Here is a 20,364-nt window from a genome sequence, read left to right as displayed (position 1 = left end):
TCTGAAAAACTATGAGGCAAATATATTTATGTTATTACGCTAAGATTTACCAAAAATGTTTTCAAGAGAAAAATGTTGGGAGAAAAGATGACCCTACGCCCAACACCAGCAAAAGGAACTGAGCAAAAAAGTACTTCTACCTGGATCAGAAGTGCCTCAGCCTCTCTCTTCCAGGAAAGCACTGACATATTTTTAGTATAAAAATCTAAGGAACGCTCTTCTTCCCTCAACCTACCATAGCAGCTTTTTTTAATCCCATAAAATGTGGTATTAATTCATGAGGACTTTGCTTCTAGTTTTGATTCTTATCTCCAAGAACCTTTCATCTCCTTTTCTGTCTACAAGTGTCCACAATCTTCCTAGGATTTACATCAGCCCCTGGTATCTCCAAATCCTAGTGCTTTCTGTTCTCCTCCCTGAATTAGCCAAAATGTTTGTGGATAATAATCGAGTCCACCAGAGCAAAAGTTTTGCTGCAAGTTAAAAAATTATCTAAACATCATTTTAAATTATTCACTTTGCACAGAACACATTAACCACACTGATTCAGAGCATATAACATATAATGTATGTTCCATTTGATATTGCATTTACGTACCAACCATGGGCCAGAAGTAAGTGTATTAGGTGCTAATCATTAATGTGCACAATGAAGGAGAAGAAGGAGCCAGAAAGGGAATGTTTTATGGTAAAAAAAAAAAAAAAAAAAAATTACTAACAAATCAGATGGCCTAGGTCCAATATATAGCTCTACCACTAACTATATGATATTGGACAAATACTGATGGGTTTCCCTTTAAAAGTCAATTCCAGCTCTAAATCCATTGTTACATAATAAAAAGGCAGAGTCCAAAAGAATAAAATAAAAATCATCCTGACACTTTTATACCTCTTTCATTCATCAGTTAAGACTATTTGATCTTAGCCAAACACATAAGGTCTAGTTCTCACCTGACAGTGCCCCAAGTTTATAGAGTATGGAAAATTAGACTATATGAAATGTAAGGTTTCTCTCCTCTTGGATACAAACACCAAGAAATTATTCAGGTTCTAAACAATTTCTTAATCTTTGTGTCTTTCATACATCTTAATACCCAGATGTCTTTCCTCAGAGAACAGATGGGGAAAGAGAAAAAAACTTGAACATCAAATGTCTTCAGGTCATGAATAGAATTATTTTTCTCCAACACATCATGCCACTTCAAAGAAGGTTTTGTTTTTGCTTTTCTGGGAAAGCAGTGACTTCTCTTCTACAAGGGGTTCTTCTTATCCCTCTCAATTGTAGATATAGTTCTTTGGCAGTTTTGATTCCTAGGCATGTCTAACTAGATTCAGACTGATACATATAATGCACGTGTTATCTATGGGCCCAATACATCTTCAATTCCCCTAAATAATCAAAAGGTAGATGATAGTTGCTTAAAGGTAGGTATCATGTCGTAATTTCTTTTTTTACCTTGCAAGACCAGCAAAGAGCTTTGCTCTTGGTCGATGTGCCAAGATGATTTAAGTCTTAACTGACTGACTTACCAAACATAAAACTTCATTCAATAACCAATCAGAACCATTAAAAAATCTAATCAAATCTAATACAGTTTCCTCCCGCTATCCGAAAGCAGAGAGTTCCCATGAAACCTTTCGTAAGCCAAAGTGGCAGAAAGCGAAGAAGCAATTACCAGTAATTTATACGGGAAAAACCTTTGAGCATTCCCAGACCCAAAAAATAACCTCCCTTAGGCTTTTCTGGTATCTTAGGACACATCTTGCTAATGGATACACAAAATGAATCAAGATAAAGCACAGATGCTCACACAGTTCAAAGCTGCAGTGGTTTGATGCGAAGATGCTGTGTGTAGTTCTGCAGGAAGGAGACTGGCGGTGCCCCTCTTGATGCTTAGGGTACATGCCACCTCCATAATGGCTCACCACAAAACAAACGCTCAACGTATTTTCACTTCTTGCCTTGTTTCGTAAAAGCGAAAATTCTCTTCAGATTTCTTTCAGTTAGTGAAAACAGGTACTAAGATAGGTCTTACATAAAAATGCAATAGCCTAATGTGAACTTTCAAAAGGCAGGGGGATGCCCAAATTATGAAATAAAAATACTCACCACTCTTATCTAAATGAGTTCAAAGCGGGGCAGAAATAAAATTAAGATTTTAATTCATTAGCAAACCTAACAGATAAATCAGGGTTTACAGCATAAGATTCCAATACTGACCTTCTGTAAGCATTTACAATGGTAATCCCAAGTACTATGTCAGGTTTTATGAAGCTTTCATGAAGTCTTAACTAAATTTTCAACTTGTATGCAAGTCTCTTTTGAGCTTTAGCTGAATGTAACTGAGGAAACAGATGATGGCAGAAAGAAAGTATAATTCAGCATCACACCCTGCCTGGTAAAAAATAAACTGGTCATAAATTTGTGAAAATACATGGCCCTTGGTGTCAGGGGTCAAAATGCAAGTGAGAAACAAAAAAAACATATGCATACATATTTATGCATGTAGAATGTATTCCAGAATCACAAAATTTAAAGCTAGAAGGAAAGAGAATCAAATGTGCTTAAAGCACGTTAGAAGTTTTCAGTCATTATTGAAGCTAATCTTCAAAATAACCAAAAAGCAAAATATTATAATTCTCGGTCTTACACTGAAAACACAAAGTCAGAAATGATAAGAAATTTCCTAGAGGTCACGTGGATTTCAAGTGGTAATACCGAAAACCAAACCCCAATACACTGGATTCCAAAACCCTGAAGACCATCTCCTGTGTCATCTTAATTTGGGAGAGCACAAAACTGAAACTCGGCAAAGCCAGAACTACAAGTTCATATGGATTAGAATCTACATATGTTATGACCCCATACTTCATTGCACTGTCACACACCTGTCACCCAGGCAACTAGACACTGTTGCCTCACGACTCAGTAAACAGTGACCTTTTGGTTGCTAAACATGTCAAGTGAATCGAGCCATCAGCACAGATGTACTAACCTTAAATAGTAAACCTTCAGTTAACCAGAAATTAGAGACCCTTGTATTAACATTTTTACAATCTTTTCTCAGATGTTTCCTGCATCTATTGAGATGATTATATTGTTATCTCCCTTCAACTGTTGACTGCATTGCTTTTCTGATGTTGAAGCATTCCTTGGATAAACTCTATTTGGCTCCATCAGTTTTTTAGTAAGCTGCCATTTTCAGTTTGATAATGTTATATGTAAATTTTTGGCATCGTAAGTGAAGCTGGCCTGCAGATTTGTTTCCTATGCCCTCCCTGTCTGATTTTGACATACAGTAATGCTAACCTGATAAAATGAAGAAGAACAGCCTCTATCATTCTGGAAGCTCTATAACAACAATTATTATCTACTCCTTCAAGGATCGGCAGAACGTACTGGTAAAACTCTCTGCATCTGGCGCCATTTTTTTAAATTGATTTTTTTTTTTTTGTTGAGATAATTACAGATTCACATGCAGTTGTAAGAAATAATACAAAGAAATCTCTTCTACTCTTTATCCAGTTTCCGCCAATGGTAACATTTCATAAAACTATCATGACTATCACAAGGATATTGACATTGACACAATCCACTAATCTTATTCAGAGTTCCTAAATTTTACTTGTACTCGTTTGTATCTGTGTGGATGCATATATTTAGTTCTGTGCATTTTATCACATGTACAGATCTATGCATACACATATAAATTTATTTAATATAACCTTAGTGTCACTATATATAGCTTTTTATCAGACTTTTTGTCTATTATAAACAGTTTCCAAGTTATAAACATTCTTCAAACATATTTTTAATGGCTGTATGATATTTAATGTATAATTTAGAATCTTTTATTTAACTAATCTATTATTATACACTCAAGTTGTTTCCATTTTTTAACTATTATTAATAAATCTTCAATAAACACATTTTACCTAGCTATGAGTATTTCCTTTGGATAGATTTGAAAAGGTAAAATTACTGGAAAAAATGGGCATTCACATCTTAACACTCACAGCTTCATCTAGTTCCTGCAAAGACCCTTTCAGAAATAACTAATGACATATCCTCTCACATCACCCATGTTTAGAGAAAAGCTGAATCCAAACATATCTCCAATGTCTCAACATAGAGCTAGGCCTCCTCAAATCAGCAAAGAGAACCCCAGCTATGAAAGAGCAGGCTTGGGGCACCTAGATGGCTCAATCGGTTGATCATCCGACTTCAGCTCAGGTCACGATCTCGCGGTTCGTGCTTATGGCTCAGAGCCTGGAGCCTGCTTCGGATTCTGTGTCTCCCTGTCTCTCAGCCCCTCTACCACTCGCACACTGTCTCTCTTTCTCAAAAATAAATAAACATTAAAAAAAAAAAAGAAAAGAAAAAAAAAAGAGCAGGCTCAATCGTTCATCTCCTGGGCCAGTCTCTGGGCTGGAGCTGATCAGATAAGCCCATGTGGTGTATAAAGCCCCCACTCTTTAAGGAGGCAGAAAACCATGAATCAGAAGAATAGTAACTAACACATGACATAAAACATGAACATGTGTTAAAAGCTCCTACATATTCTGTCTCGCATAATCCTAAAAATCTTGTTTAGAATATTCCATTTTATAGAGGAGAAAACTGAGCACAGAGTGGTTAAGAAAACTGTCTCAAGTTACACAGTGAAGGGGATTCAAACCCAGGCAAGTCTGACCTCCAATGACCAGGCTCTGAGCCAGTCTACCATACTGCCTGCTCATTTAGATTCTTGTTTGTGGTGACCACAGCACTTACACTGGGTTCCCCTCCAGTGCTGAGGGGAAGGCACCAGTTAAAGTCCCCTCTCTAGAAATGGGCATCTAGGCCAGAAACCAAATGAGAAGCCTGAGACCCGTCAGTGACTTATGCCTTAAAAAGCCCTCTAACGGGCGCCTGGGTGGCTCACTAGGTTGAGCGTCCAACTTTGGCTCAGGTCATGATCTCATGGTTCATGGGTTCAAGCCCTGCACTGGGCTCTGTGCTGACAGCTCAGAGCCTGGTGCCTGCTTCAGATTCTGTGTCTCTTTCTCTCTCTGCCCCTCCCCTGCTCATGCGCTGTCTCTCTCTCAAAAATAAACATTAAAAAAAATTTTTTTAAAGCCCTCTAAATTAGGGGCGCCGGGGTGTGTCAGTTGGGGTGCTTGGGTGGCTCAACTGGCTAAGTGTCAACTGTGGATTTTGGTTCAAGTCATGATCTCATGGTTCATGAGTTCGAACCCCATGTCAGGAGGCTTTGGAATATCTGTCTCTCTACCCCTCCCCCACTCACAGGCTCTTTTCTCTCTCAAAATAAATAAATAAACTTAAAAGAAAAAAGGCCCCCCAAATTATATCAACAAGTTATGTTTTCTTCTGTCGAGACTGAAAGTGAATTCCATCACATCAACTTCATGCTACACTGGCTTGTATCAGAAAATATATGAGAAAACACTAGATCATGAACATTCAGAGCAACGTATATAATCCCAGTACATGATGAACACTCCATTCAAGTTAACTGATCACCATCAGCTCTTGGAAATGACTTACCTTTCAGTAATGTGAATGAATTCCTTGTTTCAGTAATAAAATAGTAAGTATTTGGCAGGAGCTTAATAATTACTTATTGATTAAGTTAATCTTAACATTTCTCCAATCTTACCCGGAAGCATATAGAAAAACTAAATGTTAAAGACAGAAAATTCTTCTAGTTCACTCCATAATTTTATACACAGGGAAGCTGAGGTCCCACAGGGATTAAGATAATGAACTGCATGTATGCAAAACCTCACTTTTGCCCTAAATATTGTACATTTATTTCTGCTGTCTTTATATTTAATAATATACCACACAAAACTAATATTTGACTTTTATTCTTTCTTGATAAGAACTAGAAAAAAATAATCTTCCCTTAAGATTAAGAGTATCTCATTCCATGTGTCATCTTATCATGAGACTAAACTCTATTAATTGCACATATTCCTTAAATACCAGTACTATTTGTATTTAATATACCTGTATAATCGTCAAAGAAAATAAACATCCAAATGCTTTGTAAAGGGCACTTTCTGCATCTTTGTGACATTTTTGACAAAATGAATTGAACAGCAGAGGAAAAAAATGTAAAAACGTGTCTTGTCTTTAACAACATTTTCCATAGCTTGAAGTCCAAGACCAGGAGCTGGCTCTCACATCACTGAGTGCATACCAGTTGGCCTCTCTCTGCTGATATGAAATTCAAATAGGAAATCTCCAAAGACTTCAAGGTTTCTCCCCTTCTCCCAGTCCTACCAATTCTTTGAGATAATCAAGAAAAACATTCACAATTCTATTTCAACAGTGTTCTTTGCTATTCAGAGGCAGTCACCCCTCCAGCCTTGTTGCTAAAACTAATGCGGCCCCAGAAACAGACTTGTCAAAACATAGTGAGATTTTTTAATAGTAGGAACCGAAACTCAAATTGCTAAAAGGAGAAATTTCATGCATTTCTACTCTCAAAAAATACTCTCTTTCTCCACTCCCCCCACCCCCACTGCCCAACATTCCCTCACCAGCCCTGCTACCTCCTTTCAGATGACCAGCTTCACTCCAGCATGCAATACAGACATGACTCTCTCCTTCCAGTCTGCTACAATCTCAATGGAACCAAACAGGAGGAAGCATGGATGTACACCAATGACTGCAGGACTTGACCTCGTCTTGTTTACTCTTCACGCCAACACTGCAATGTTGATGAAACTGAGGTCTAGTGAGTCAAAACTGGCAAACTAGCCCAGGTACACCCATGGGTCGGTGGATTCAGTTGATCCCAGACACACTGCTTTCACTGGCCAGGGCAAAGCTGAGCTTCAGCAGAAATGATGGATCCCGGCTGCCCTTGCCACGGGCACCTGCATTTAAGTATGGATCATTAACAGTTATTTACCAAGCTCAGCACTGAGCAGGGGTGAAATGTGTGAAAAGAGGGCCCTCCCCTTATATGGCATCGATCTCAATGGAAGAGAAAATTCACCTCTTAGAATGTCAGAGGGCTTAAGAACATCTTATACAGCTCCCACATTTCATAGACAAGAAAACAGAGGCCAAGAAAGGAAGAAAAAAACCACTTAGTACTTTCTGTGCCTCAACCACCATTCCTATGCACCCTCATTTTATGCCCACAATAATCTTGTCATAAAGGCATTCAGGTCCAAATTATACACATGTACATATGTATTTTTTCAAGTGACTTGGAGTTGTAGCATCTTGTCCAAGTACTATAGTAAGTGGCAAAGTACCAGCATGTGAACCCAGCTTGTCCGCCTCCCATGCCAAAGCCCTTCGTGTTTACAGTGGTTCCCAAGGTCACACAGCTATATACTGCCAGGAGCCCACCAACCAACACAGAATGGCATATAAGAAGGGGAAAAGTATGTGACCCAGACCAGTGGTTCCCAAATGTGGCTGATTCATTAAAATCATCTGAGATGCTTCATAAAAATACCCCACCCCCTTTCAGGCTACTGATCATGTAAGTCCGAGATGAAGCCCTGAAATCTGTATTTTTACACACTTCCAACGATTCTCATCATTAGTCTGCTGTATTGTTTACAGAAAGATAAAAACAAGGGCTCAGTCAAACATGAAAGGCCATCTGGGGCTTGGGTCTGAATCAACAGAATGTTAAAGGAGAAACACTAAAGAGGTGGCTGTGTCCCAAGAGTGTTCATGACAGTGAGGCCAGCAGGCAGGTGCTGGGAGACATGATGGGAGTGATCAAGGGGGAAGAAATAGGAAAGAGCAATATTATGAGCATCTTCTAAACCTGGCAGAGATATTTAGTTAGATTCCATGCCATGATAACAAGGAAACACGGAGGTTTGAGGACCATGGGAACACCATCAGAATGGTACAGGATAAATCCAACAGCAGGTGAACATCCGGGCAGGAAGGACAGCTAAAAAGCTGCTGACATAAAGGCACAGGTCCCAAGAAAGACAAAACTAAAGAGGAAGCTACCTGGATCACTAGAATGTGAGCTCCAAGAACACAGAGGAGTTTGCCTGGTTTGTTCAATGCTTTCTCTCGGGCATTCAGTAGGTGCTGAACAGTGTTTGTGGAATGACCACATAGGTGGATTTAACGTCCAACTGGACATGGACGTCAACAAAGTGGAATGAGTCAAGGATGTCTTCAAAATTCAAATCCAAAAGCCTAGAATGAAGATGATGGTACTGGCACAACTAAAAAAAAGTAAATAAGACTAGCTTATTTTCATCAAAGCCTCTTCCTCATTCCTTCCTGCTTTTTTGGGTTTTTTTTCCCCCCCTCTAAAAGTTTATTTTGGCTTCTGCGCCATGAAAGAATTAGGTGATTTTGAGATACTGGAGTGTACTGTTGATGGTGGCAGAAATGGCAGGTCTTCTTCCATGGTAAGAACGAAATGATGAGGGGTGCCTGGGTGGCTCAATCAGTTAAGTCTCTGACTTTGGCTCAGGTTACGATCTCACTGTTCGTTCTGTGCTGACAGCTCAGAGCCTGGAGCCTGCTTCGGATTCTATGTCTCTCTCTCTCTCTCTGCCCCTCCCCTGCTCACACTCTGTCTCTGTCTCTGTCTCTCTCTCTCTCAAAAATAAATAAACATTAAACAAATTTTAATATAAAAAAAAGAAGGAAATGATGAGCAAGATCATTTAGTTGGATTTTTGGCAGTATTGAAAAGGGACTATGTTGTGAGAATCTAAACCCAGATGACATTCCTTATACCACCTATTGGATCACTGCCAGCTGACATGCCAAATAGCACAGTGGCTTGACCAGACTCCTTATAAACCTTAATGACAGAGCTGTCGGGATTCTGGGTGGCTGGATTAGCCTCAGGGCTTTGCCAACCTGAGGAGACTCCAGGCCACCTGTGGCTGACCAGGCAGGTCTCCCAGGGCTTCTGGAGACTTGAGAATTACTCCTGCCCAGGAAAAAAACTAGGTAATCTTTTGAAATCCTCTCCAAACTAATGATTATTCAAGGTGCTATGTGAGTAATCATGTTACACAGCCCTTCAAAACTAGATGTACCAGGCCCCAGGAACAGGAATTGGAGAGCAAACTCTAATTCCTTTTAGGACAACCATCTTTCACAAGCCTGATCTTACAAGATCTTTCTCCAATGATGTCTACCTACTGCTAACACCCAACTAAAAGAGAAACAGAAATTCTATAAAATTCCCCAGCAAAAGTAATTTGTTTCATTACTAGAGCAGCCAAAATATATTTTTTTTAAAGAACTGAAAAAGGTTATATGGTTCCAATTCTATTTTTCTCTCTAATGCAAACTTTCCAAAGCCTGCCTTTTATAATGCACTGAGAGGTAATGCATGGGTCCAAATGACTTGACAGTTTCTTTTAATTCACACACACTGAAACTCCACTAGTTCAAAACACTTCCTCTTCTTAAACATATTTCCAGTTCCAATTATGTGTTTATAGCAGTCTGCAATATATTATTTCTAAAGATAAACAGTCACATTAAAAAAAGAAATGGATAGAAAAACAGCAGCATATCACTACCGCCACACTCAGTCAGTCTTTCCCCTCACATGGTGTTCCCGCAGCGAAAGCCCTAACCTGCTGGTGCAAAGTATGAATGCATCACCACTGCTGTCTCCAGCATCCAGAAAGGAAGGGCCACAGTTTCTTCTCACGGATAGCTTTGAGCCTTCATTGCTAAGAACCTCTTCGCCCTTACCTTGCCTTGTGCTTAGTATAAAACTCAAGAATTCAATAACTGCAGACATTTTTCCTTTCCTCTTTACAAAGACAGACTTAAAGCTCGGAAGACCTCTAACTACTTCTAATTCCCAGGAAACTGCTGCAGTTTTCAAATTAAAATACGAGGCACTGGAAATAACGTGCTGTAATAGCTAATTGTTAAAAAATTAAGTCTATCAACTTCACCTACGTTGATGCCGCTATACATGAAACAGAAACTAAAAAGTAATTGATATGGACTAGTGGCCATCCTGGGCTTTGAAACAGCCTAACAAAGACTCTCTGCTAGAGTCTCCAAGTTGACATTTTAAAAATATCTAATCACACTTCTGGATGGTAGTCCAATTACTGAAAAGAGTATCGACCACAGTGAAGGAGCTCACTGGGAAAGCATCTAATCCTGGTAGGAAATGAAAAATATTAGATCCACAAAGAGAGTTCAGGGGAAAGGTGTCACCAGGTAGGAAAACAGTTCAGCCACAAAGCTTCCTTAAGGAGCAATATCAGATTTATGCAAAAATCCAGAGAACCAGAAAATAGAGACATTCTTTCTGGAGAATCCCCAAACACTTCCCGGCAAATCCTGAACAGGATTGACCAAAAGAAGGACTTTCTTACCCCTGTACAGCCTTTTAGGCAGGCTTCTCTTGAAAACCTTTAGAGGGAGTTCTCCCTTTGCCCTGTTTTGCAACGAGATGAGCAATAACGTTTTTTTTTTTTTTTTCCTGAAATAAACAGAGAATCTCTTCCTTTTTGTGTACAATGAGTCAAAGTTCATAACTGGCTGGGAGATTACCGGTCCCAACGGATTAGCCCATCATATGCCAAAGAGAAATACTGATAAGGCTCGCAGTTCTGTTTTACAGCCCAAGCACCCAAATACTCATCTCTTCTGTGTACAGTGTACAATTCTACCTGCTTTTCAATCTCAAGTAACGTTTGGGGACCTTGCTGGCACACGCAGCGGCTCCCACACTGATGGAAAACGCCCATCTGCTGCTCAGTGCCCAAGAGGTTTTCAACTCCTGAACTGCTGCTTCAACTCCAAAAAGAGGGAGAAGGGAGAAGGGAGAGGGAAGTAACACTCCAAAGGCGAGGAGGAAAAATTCACAAAACCATCCTGGACAAGTTACTAGGTGGCAAAAGGAGGAGGTATGGGGAGCTAAAAAAGGTCAGAAACAGCTGCACTCCGTCACCAAAGCCCCGGAACGCACTGAGGCTGCAGACAGTATCTGGGTGCTCAGGCTTCCACCTTAGCCTGGCAAAGCTCGGGGCGCCCAGGTAGGGGCCGCCACCGACCAGAAAAGCCCAGGAGGCAGATCCCTTTAGAGGGCGCTCATCGGGCGACGTAGGAAACAAACTCCAGCCCCAGAAACTCGACCCAAAGGAGGAGAATATAAGTTCCCATTGCCGCGGCCGGCGGGAGGCTGGGTGCCCGCAGCCGACCCGGGCGGGAGAAGAAACTCCACCGGCCCTCGGAAGCACCCCTGCCAGAGCCCGCGAGGACAAGCGTGGCAGCCTGAAAGCCTCGGTCCCCGATGGCCAGGCGACCCGAGGCCGAGCTTGGTGTCACCCGCACCCGGCCAGGTCCGGCAAGCCGCACTCCAGGGTAATCCGTATTAAAATGTCCTCCTGCCCCTAAGGGCCCGCGGGGCCGCCCTCCGCCCCTCAAGGAGGAGGGGTCGCCGCAGGACTGGGATTCCAGAGCCCCGGGCCCCAGCATTTTCCGGCGCGTTCCGCGCACCTCGCGGGACCCGGGACTGGGCCTCAGCCGGGGGGGGGGGGGGTGGGGGGGGGGTAGCCTTTCCACGAAGTGTCTGCTACCTGGCCCCAGCCACAGAGAACATCAAACAAAAGAACTTCTGCAACTTTCCTCCCCGGACACTCTCAGGTTTCTTAAATCGGAACCCCACCTCCCCAGAATTTGCATTCAACTGAGTAGGAAAGCTAAGCTAGCATGGGGGGTGATGTGTGGAGGAGAGGACCCCAAAGTTTCCAGGTTGTCCCTGGGTCTCGCCCAGCGCGCGGAGGGGACGGGTTCCCTCGCCGGCCATCCGACTGTTCTGACCCCCCCCCCCCCCCCGCCTTTCCCTAGGTCCTTGTCGGGCCAGGAAGCAAGACCCCTCGAGGGCGAAGTTGCGAGGGACTCCACGGGCCTCTGCGGTTAGACAAAACTGCGATTCTCGCGGGGACCTCATCCCCGGGGACCTCGCGGCAACTCCGGCGAGCAGCGCTTTTCTGCGGGAAGGGAAGGCAAGGGGGAAAGTGGTGGAGGAGCGAGCGCATTTGTCCCAGTAGATCCCCGGGGACCAACCGCCAGGTCCGGGTGGGGAGCGGGGATAGGGATCCCCCAGGAGGTGCTGCCCGATTGCCCGCGGGCGCTGCGGACTCCCCGCGGCCCCGAGCACCCGAAACGGCACGCGCTTCCCCCTCCTGGCCCACTCACCGACTCCGCCGACACGCAGGCCACCAAGCCCAAGGTGAGCAGGATCCAAGCGCGCCGCATATTCCCCGGGGACCGGCTGCTCCCAGCCGCCGCTTGCAACGAGGGCGAAACGAAGCCTACTGCCTAGCGCCCGGCGCAGCCGGTACAGAAGGATCCGGGGCAGAGCAGCCGCAACGACCGCGGCTTGGGCTCGGGGACTGGGGCTCCCGGCTCAGGGGCGCTAGCTGGCTCCTCCTGCGCCTGCTCTCGCCGCCCGCGGCTGCGCCCCGGGAATGCGGCGCTTTTCTCACTTGTTGGTTTCTACACTCCCGAAGCCGAGTTGTTGCTCCTGGGAGGCTGTTCTCTAGAGCTCTTCTTGCTCTGCCGCTGTTTCACTCCTCCGCGGACTCCTTCCCAGTGTCGCGGCTCAGTTGCTGGTTTTGAGGAATAAATTAGATGGCTTGGAATGTAGCTGCAGCTGAAGTTTGGGGGCAGAGCGGTCAGGGCAGGCGGTCGGCGCGGCTGGAGCTCCGGGAGTATCTGGAGAGAAGCGCGTCCGAGCGGGGCTAGTGGCTCAGCGGCTGCGCCCCTCCTCCTCTCCCGCCGCCGCCTCCCTCCCCCGATCCTCCTCCTCCTCCTCCTCCTCCTCCTCCTCCTCCTCCTCCTCCTCCTCCTCCTCCGTTCCTCCTCCTCCCACTCCCTCCCTCCCTCCCTCCCTTGCCTGCTTCTCCCAGCTCCTCCGGGCGTCAGGGGGAGAGGAGGCGGCAATGTGACTCCCAGCTAAACCCGGGAGAAATTCCTACAGGATTACGCCTCGATTGGCAGCTTTGGGGACCAGTGGGCGCCGGTGGCTCCGCGCTGTGGCCGCTCTGGATCTGCTGGTCCGCAATCAGTGCTCCAGCGCTCCAATGCTCCTTCATTTTTCTCCTTCCTTCTCCTTTTTCCCTCTCTCCACCTTCATGCTCTTTTCTTCTCTATATTCTTGTCCCCCGCCCCCTTTCACTTTTCTGGCAAGAGATCGGGGAAGCAATGAGAGACATATTTTAGCTTTTCTGCCTGCGAGAATTAGACCAGTAGAAAGAAACTGCTTTGGGAGTTGGAAAAACATACACAAACTTTACAGATGCCTTCAAGCAGTGTGAACTGCTCATAAATCACAAGTTCACGAAAATTGTATTTTAAAAGAGAAGACAATAAATGTAATAAATGTGTAGTAAGAGTATTCCTCACCCTTCCTTAACCGCCCTCTGCAAAAGAAAAAAAAAAAAAAGAGGAGTGACCCCTGTAAACTCAAAATGCAACACTTTCAAAGCTCATAATTTCATTAAGGACTTAAATACCAGTTCTGCCTCACACACAGTTTAAGCCCCTAAGTCATTTTATAGGCTTCATTTCAGCATTGAGGTGTTAACGTTAGGAAGCTACAAATAGGGCAATTTGACGAGAAATTGGATAGAGACACTGAATAACAACAGATTTAAGAGAACTTCAAAGAAAAGGATAAAGTAATTTCTAGTCTGAAGAAAATAATGAGCATGTACTTCCTGAAAAGAAGTAATTGAAATATTTTGTGATGAAAACTTTTTTTCAAATCTGTGGCCATGGTATGTGTACTAGAGAACACGGCAAATACCTATTCCCTTCCAGTTTCTAACACTGCTTTTCTCTCTGACTTATGGAGTAAATGAATTGTGGAACCCATTCTCCTCGAATGCCCACTCCAGGAGACCGCGGACCTCTCTGTTTTTCACCACTGTATTCTCAATCCTAGTATGTAAAGACACACGATAAATATTTATTGAATAAATTTTGATCTAAAACCCAATCTATACTGCATAAGAATTGTCAACTTTTAAGATACATAGATGTGGACACATAGATACGAGGCCATGGTAATTTTTGAATTTAGAATAAAATACAGTCATATTCTGAGAATTACAGTGTCTTAGTAACCTTTCACTGTAATAAATCTCAAAGAAAAAAACTTTAGAAAACTGGAGAGTTATAGCTCAAACTCAGAGGCATCCAGCCCTTTGCTGCTGAGTGCCATCCACGAAGCTCCCCATGGGCAAATCTAGGGCATTGGCAGTCCAAAAGGTAATGTAGAGAAATACAAGAGTGGACAAAGGATGGGGAAAAAAAAAGAAAAAAATCAGGAGACTGGAAGTTGTATCATCAGATGCTTCTGATTCCATAGAAACTGAGCTGGCAACTATGGGGTCAATGTGGGTCCAGCTTGGTTTTTGGAAGAATGAGCTACAGCCATATTTTTAACATGGATTCCTTGTGGTTTGAAGAATTTCATGAAATGGGGGGAGAGGGACTTCTGAAAGGAGTTTACAAAGGAAAATAAGCAGTGTGATGGAAATACAAAGAGCCACAAAATGTTACCTCTACCCCCAGAAGAGATCTAGCCTGCTCTCCAGTCTCACACCTCCTTTCTCCCCACTAGTTACAAACATCAAATAAATTAGAACTCTAATGAAAGGGGAAAATGCACTCATTTACTGGCTCTCTGAGTTATTGCTGTTTATTGGGGCATCTACCTAACAAGAAGCACAGTGGCTGCTCTCTGATTCAGCTTGGGCACACAGTGATAAAAATAAATAAGTACATGCATCTGTTCGAGGGACATATACACCTAAGCTCTTGGTGTTTACGGGAGTCTCAGTGATTTGTTTTTTATAAATGATCCTGAAGCATTGAGAGCCTGTGTGGTAAGGGGAATGGTACACTTTTGAGAGTCACACAGTATCAGGTATTTGATAACAAATAAATATTCAAATCCTGTGTGCAAATGCATTAACAGGTCTGGTCAGAAGGATAATCTGGAGGCATAAAAGGCACTAATAGGAAAAGCACCTACCTAAGAGCTGAGTACAGAAAAGCTGCCTCATGCTGAGTGGGGGGTGATGGGAGGGGACAAGGGATGTCTGATGGTGTTAGGAACATGTCTAAACTTGGAAATGACGAATGTCCGTGTCTTAGTCTGTTTGGGCTGCTATAAGGAAAATATCATTGACATAAACAACACACATTTATTTCTCACAGTTCTGGAAGCTGAGGAGTCCAAGATCAAGGCACTGGAAAATTCAGTGTCTGGTGAGAGCAGGCTTCTTGGTTCACAGATGGCTCTCTTTGCTGTGTTCTCACATGGTGGAAGGGGTGAGGGAGTTCTCTGGAGCATCTTTGATAAGAGCATGAGAGCCATCCAGGAAGGTATACTCTAATGACCTAATCGTTTCCCAAAGTCCTATCACCAAATACCATCACCTTGGAGATCAGGGGGTTGGGGGTTGGAGCCAGGACACAAACATTCAATCTATAGCAGCCTGTTTGTGTGTCCTGCTAACTGTAATTTTTTTTAACTGAATAAAATTCAGTGGAATTTTGTGGCATATATCTAATACACTAAGCATAGCAAGTGGTTAAAGCCAAAGGCTTCTCCCTCGTGTATGTTTTCATGCCCTCCTTTCGAGGGCTGTGCTTTAAGGGGCACAGCAAATAAAATAGCAAAACCAATCACTTCCCAAATAGCTCACTGATTGCTGAAAGAATAAACAACCTACCTCAAGAATCTCACAAGAAAATATAGAAGATGAACAGAATATAAACATAGAGATGCAGGGGTGCCTGAGTGGCTCAGCCAGTTAAGTGTCAGACTTCAGCTCCAGTCATGATCTCAAGGTTCGTTGAGTTCAAGTTCCAAATGGGGAGCTCTGCTGTCAAAGCAGAGCCTGCTTTGGATCCTCTGTCCCCCTTTCTCTCTCTGGCCCTCCCCTGATCAGGAGTGTGCTCTCTGTCTCTGTCTCTATCTCTAAAAGAAATAAACATTTAAAAAAAAATTTTTTAAGACAGCGATGCAGACATGTAAATAATGGGGGGAAGGGCACTGTGAATTAAAAGGAACAGAACACATGAGATGATAGAAATGAAAGCTACTAGAGACATATTTTTAACCTAAGCTGACACACGGGACCTTTGTCATTATGGTACCTAATGACATCACATCATCGCCATGGACAGGCAGGTGCTGTGGCCCAAGGTGAGCTGTCAGAGTAGGACACTGCAAAGGGAGAAAGATGCCACTTTGTTGTCTTTGGTTGTTTTTCACTTGCCATTCCCTGGAATTTACCGGGGTCTAGGTGAGAAATCTATTCAGTAAGATCAGCCCTGGCTAAATTCACTTGAAAGATGACAGAACCTGAGACTAAGAGGAAATCCAGCCAGCCTGCTGTTAATTACTCAGGCTAATAATGTCAACTGAACTAAGGCCATGATGAAAATCTACAGGCAATCCAAAAAAATCTCTTCTTACCCTCAGCCTTTCCACTCTTCTCTCCATTCACTTGCATCATTCCTTTGCCAGGGACATTGGCTGACTTTTAAGAGTTGACCTCGAATTACAAGTCTGTGACTAAGGTACACGTCAAATTGCATCGTAAAATCCAGGATGGAAATTTTAAAGAAAGCATCATTTATAGACTACATCATTTTGGGGCATCAGACATTTACCTAAGAGTCATACTTGGATATATGAATTCAGGAAAGTTCCACAAAGGTATCTTCAAGTTACTCGCCTTGTATTTGCATATATCCAGTTGAACAGGAAAATATAATCCCAGCTGATTGTATGTAAAATGCTACTACTCTTGTTACTACTATCTGGAGGCTATGATTTTGAGGGCAGCTAGCTCTAACCCTCCTCACTGTTCTTAGGGATCCACGCTCTCCAAGGCCCTGAAGGAGAGCCTTACACACTGTATACTAAATGGTCCCACACCTCCTTGATCACAGTTGTGTGGACCAGGGCCCTGTGTGGGGAGACGCAACTTATTAGTGTCCACTGACCAATCATATCCACCCTTCAGATCCAGGGAGCCCGGAGTTGAACTCAACTGTACATTGACCTGGGAATCATCCGAAACTGTCAACGGCTCCTTGTGCCATGAAATAGAAAAGGCTGATTGGTGTGCAGTGGAAAGAATAAAGTGGGTAAACAGAGAGAAGCAGAAATAGAAGACACATGGTTCCAGAAAAACGGAGGTCCCTGACTTTTGTTTTTTCTGTACCTTTTCCAGCTCTTTTGAGACTCCAATTAAATTTATTCTTTTAGGTCCTGTGAGATATCCTTTAAGGTAATTTTTTTAATTTTTCTTCAGCTAGTTTAAGAGGACTTCTGTTCCTGGTCAACAAATGATCCCAGACAAAGACAGAGATGAAAATGAATCAGAGTTTGGACATTCTTCACTCTGAGCAAAATGAATTCCTCACTATTTAGTGCTTTATAAAGCATATATATGTAAAGAACAGTTTTTTTTCTTTTTTCTCTTTTTTTTTAAAAACAGTCTTAATTAAGGCAAACTACTATAAAAATTATTTTTAAAAACTAGATTGGTAGGGAAAAACATTTTTAAAGAAAAGATGTTTTAATTATTGAATTTCCTTAGGGGAAATGCTTTCCATGTTCAGGAGAGCTAGGTAACTTAAAAACTCTAAAAGCAGCATAGAATACATTGATACTTCTCTGAATAAAATAGTATTCATACTGGGATCACCTACAGGTTAATTCAGGGAATTATTTCATTGAATATTTTTCTAAGATATCTAGAAGGCAAAGTGCACAAATTTCCAGGTATGCAAATGTTACTACATTCTTTCAGGTAATGAAATGTGAAACAGGTCAGATGCTCGGGTGAGCTGTTAAGTGACCCCATACAGAAAGGAGACATAAGGCATGCTCTTACACCTGCTGTTACTGGAGTCCATACACCACAATCCATAGTAGCTCAGGCTTTGCTGACAGACAGCCTGGGGTTTGAATCCCAGTTCTACCTCTCACTGTGTTCTACGAGGCCTTGACACCTGAGCAAGCCTCAGTTTCCTCACTTATCGATTGGAGATGATAGGGTGAATGTGTGGAGTGTGTGAACTAATTCATGTGAAGTATTTAGCCAGTTACATTAGTGAACTCACAATAAATGGTGGTTGTCTCAATAAATGCCAATTGTTATAAATGCCAGCTGTCATTAGTAATATTTCCTCTGCCTGGAATGACCTATAAGTTCTCCCAGTTCTCTGCCTGGCTAATTCCTACGTATCCTTTCAGTGTCAATTTAGAAGTGTCCTCACTAGCAAGTAGCTGAGTGCCTCCTGTGTGTCACACACCTCCTCCAGGTAGCCTTCCCTGAGTCTCCTAGACTGAATAACAGATCTTGAGGATAATTAATGCTCACCTATGAATTATAATCTAGTATAGAATATTTGAGTATTGGTAAAACTTGCTTGTAGAAACATGTTATGTTGTGGGGCTAAAAAAATATGAACAAAACAGACCGAATAGCATTAAGAGGACATAGGAAACAAAAGTACCCATCATTCAGTCTTCAAAAAAAAAAAAAAATCAAAAAAAGTGCACCTTCACAAGTTTAAACCCAAATAAAAACCTAGAGAAAGAGTATAAAATTCCAACATTGCAAATCCTCAAATAGAAGTGAAGAAAATTAAGTTGTGAAAACAAACAAAAAAATCATCCCTTTGAATTAAGATAGAAATAAGAAAAATGCTGGGGTGCCTGGGTGGCTCAGTCGGTTAAGCATCCATCTGATTGGCTCAGGTCATGATCTCACTGGTCGAGAGTTCAAGCCCTGCATCGGGCTCAGAACCCGGAGCCTGCTTCAGATTCTGTGTCTTCTTCTCTCTCTGCCCTCCCTGGTTCACGCTCAGTCTCTTTTTTCTCTCTCTCTCTCAAAAATAAGTAAACATTAAAAAAAAAGAAAAATGCTTTCTTCTTATAGCTATTAGTAATGCAAGGATAGAAGATGGCAGGTTCTCTGCAGAATTAATCCCAGTGCTGCACTGCAAAACCAGCTGGTCCTTCCCCCCCCCCCCCACCCCCCCCACCCCTGTCCCGACCCCTATTCACCACAGGCACACCCAACGTGACCTATGTGAATGAATCATCTCCTTTCTCTCCCCTCTCGTGTAACCCAAATAGACATACACACACATCCATGACACAGGAGTTTTTTGTTTTGCTCTTATGTGTTTTACTATTAAACACCTTCTTCATCTTGTAGAAATTCCTCCAAGTCACCTGACAGAACATTTATTCATTTTTTTAATGGCTTCTTATTTCCCTTTGGTGTGGGTATTTCATAATTCATCCAGCCGTATCCCTGCAAAGGGCATTCTTTCTGTTTCCAGTCGTTTCCTACAAACAATCTTACAGGAAATACCTTTTATATATTTCCTCAATTAATGGTGATTTTCTTTCTGTGGGCTAGATTCCCAAGAGTAGGATTGCTGAGTTGGAGAGTTATAAATGTGTTTAATTTTATGAGATGTTGTTTGACAGTTTTACAACAACAACAAAAAAAGTTCTCATATTCCTACTAGCGATGTTTGAGAGTATCCTTTTCTTTTTTCCACTCCTCGGCCAGCAATGGGTATTAATTTTCTTTTTTGGCCAATTTGATAAGTATGAAGTGACAGCTGAAAGCTAGTGCTGTTTACATTTCCCTGCCTACTAGTGCTTTAGAGCATCTTTTCATGTGTTTATTATACTTGGAGTCGGTCTTCTGTAAACTGTCCTTATTTTCTTCTCATTTTTCTACATGATAATATGACTTCTTGTCAGAGCTCTTGTATGACTGCTATTAATATATCCATCGACAACTATGGTATTAATGCATCTTACATGTATTCTTACATATAGTGCAGTCTGCTTCCAATTCTCTATTCCACCCACAGATCTATGTGTCTATTCTCATGTCATGCCATATTCATTTGATTACCTTGATGATGTAGGACCCTGGGATATTTCCAATCTCTTTATTCTTCCTCACCACACACTATTTTCTTTTTCTTTTCTTTTTCATGTTTTTCTTGAATATTTTGGGAGTACCTTTTTATCCATATAAATTTTAGGATATTTTAGACACAATAAACCGTTTTAGAATTCCATTTGAAATCCATCTAAGCTTTGCAACAATTCACATTTTTCATGGTAGTATGGCCTCTCAAACCAGAAAATATTACATTCAACCTTGTTCAGATCTTTAACTATTATTTAATAAGGTTTTATCATTTCTTATAGATCCTGTTAACTTCTTTTTATCTGTATTTCCATTATTTATATATACTTTGTAACTATTACAAGGAGTAACAGGGAAACAGGATTTCCCCTGTTTTCA

General features: G+C 42.2%; 1 protein-coding gene across 1 annotated transcript in view; it reads right to left on the bottom strand.

Annotated features, from left to right (window-relative positions):
* Positions 1–12,762, bottom strand: part of SDC2 (syndecan 2) — a 100,781-nt gene extending 88,019 nt beyond the window's left edge. The window contains exon 1 of the mRNA XM_047842230.1: positions 12,191–12,762. Within this exon, the coding sequence (XP_047698186.1) occupies positions 12,191–12,250 (60 nt within the window). The 5' untranslated portion in view covers positions 12,251–12,762. The remainder of the gene's footprint in view (positions 1–12,190) is intronic.
* Between the last annotated feature and the right edge of the window lie 7,602 nt (positions 12,763–20,364).

The sequence above is a fragment of the Prionailurus viverrinus genome, chromosome F2 (assembly GCF_022837055.1).
Source record: "Prionailurus viverrinus isolate Anna chromosome F2, UM_Priviv_1.0, whole genome shotgun sequence".
Lineage (NCBI taxonomy): Eukaryota > Metazoa > Chordata > Mammalia > Carnivora > Felidae > Prionailurus > Prionailurus viverrinus.
The sequence above is the reverse complement of the archived record's forward strand: the minus strand, read 5'-3'. Positions and strand labels throughout refer to the sequence as shown.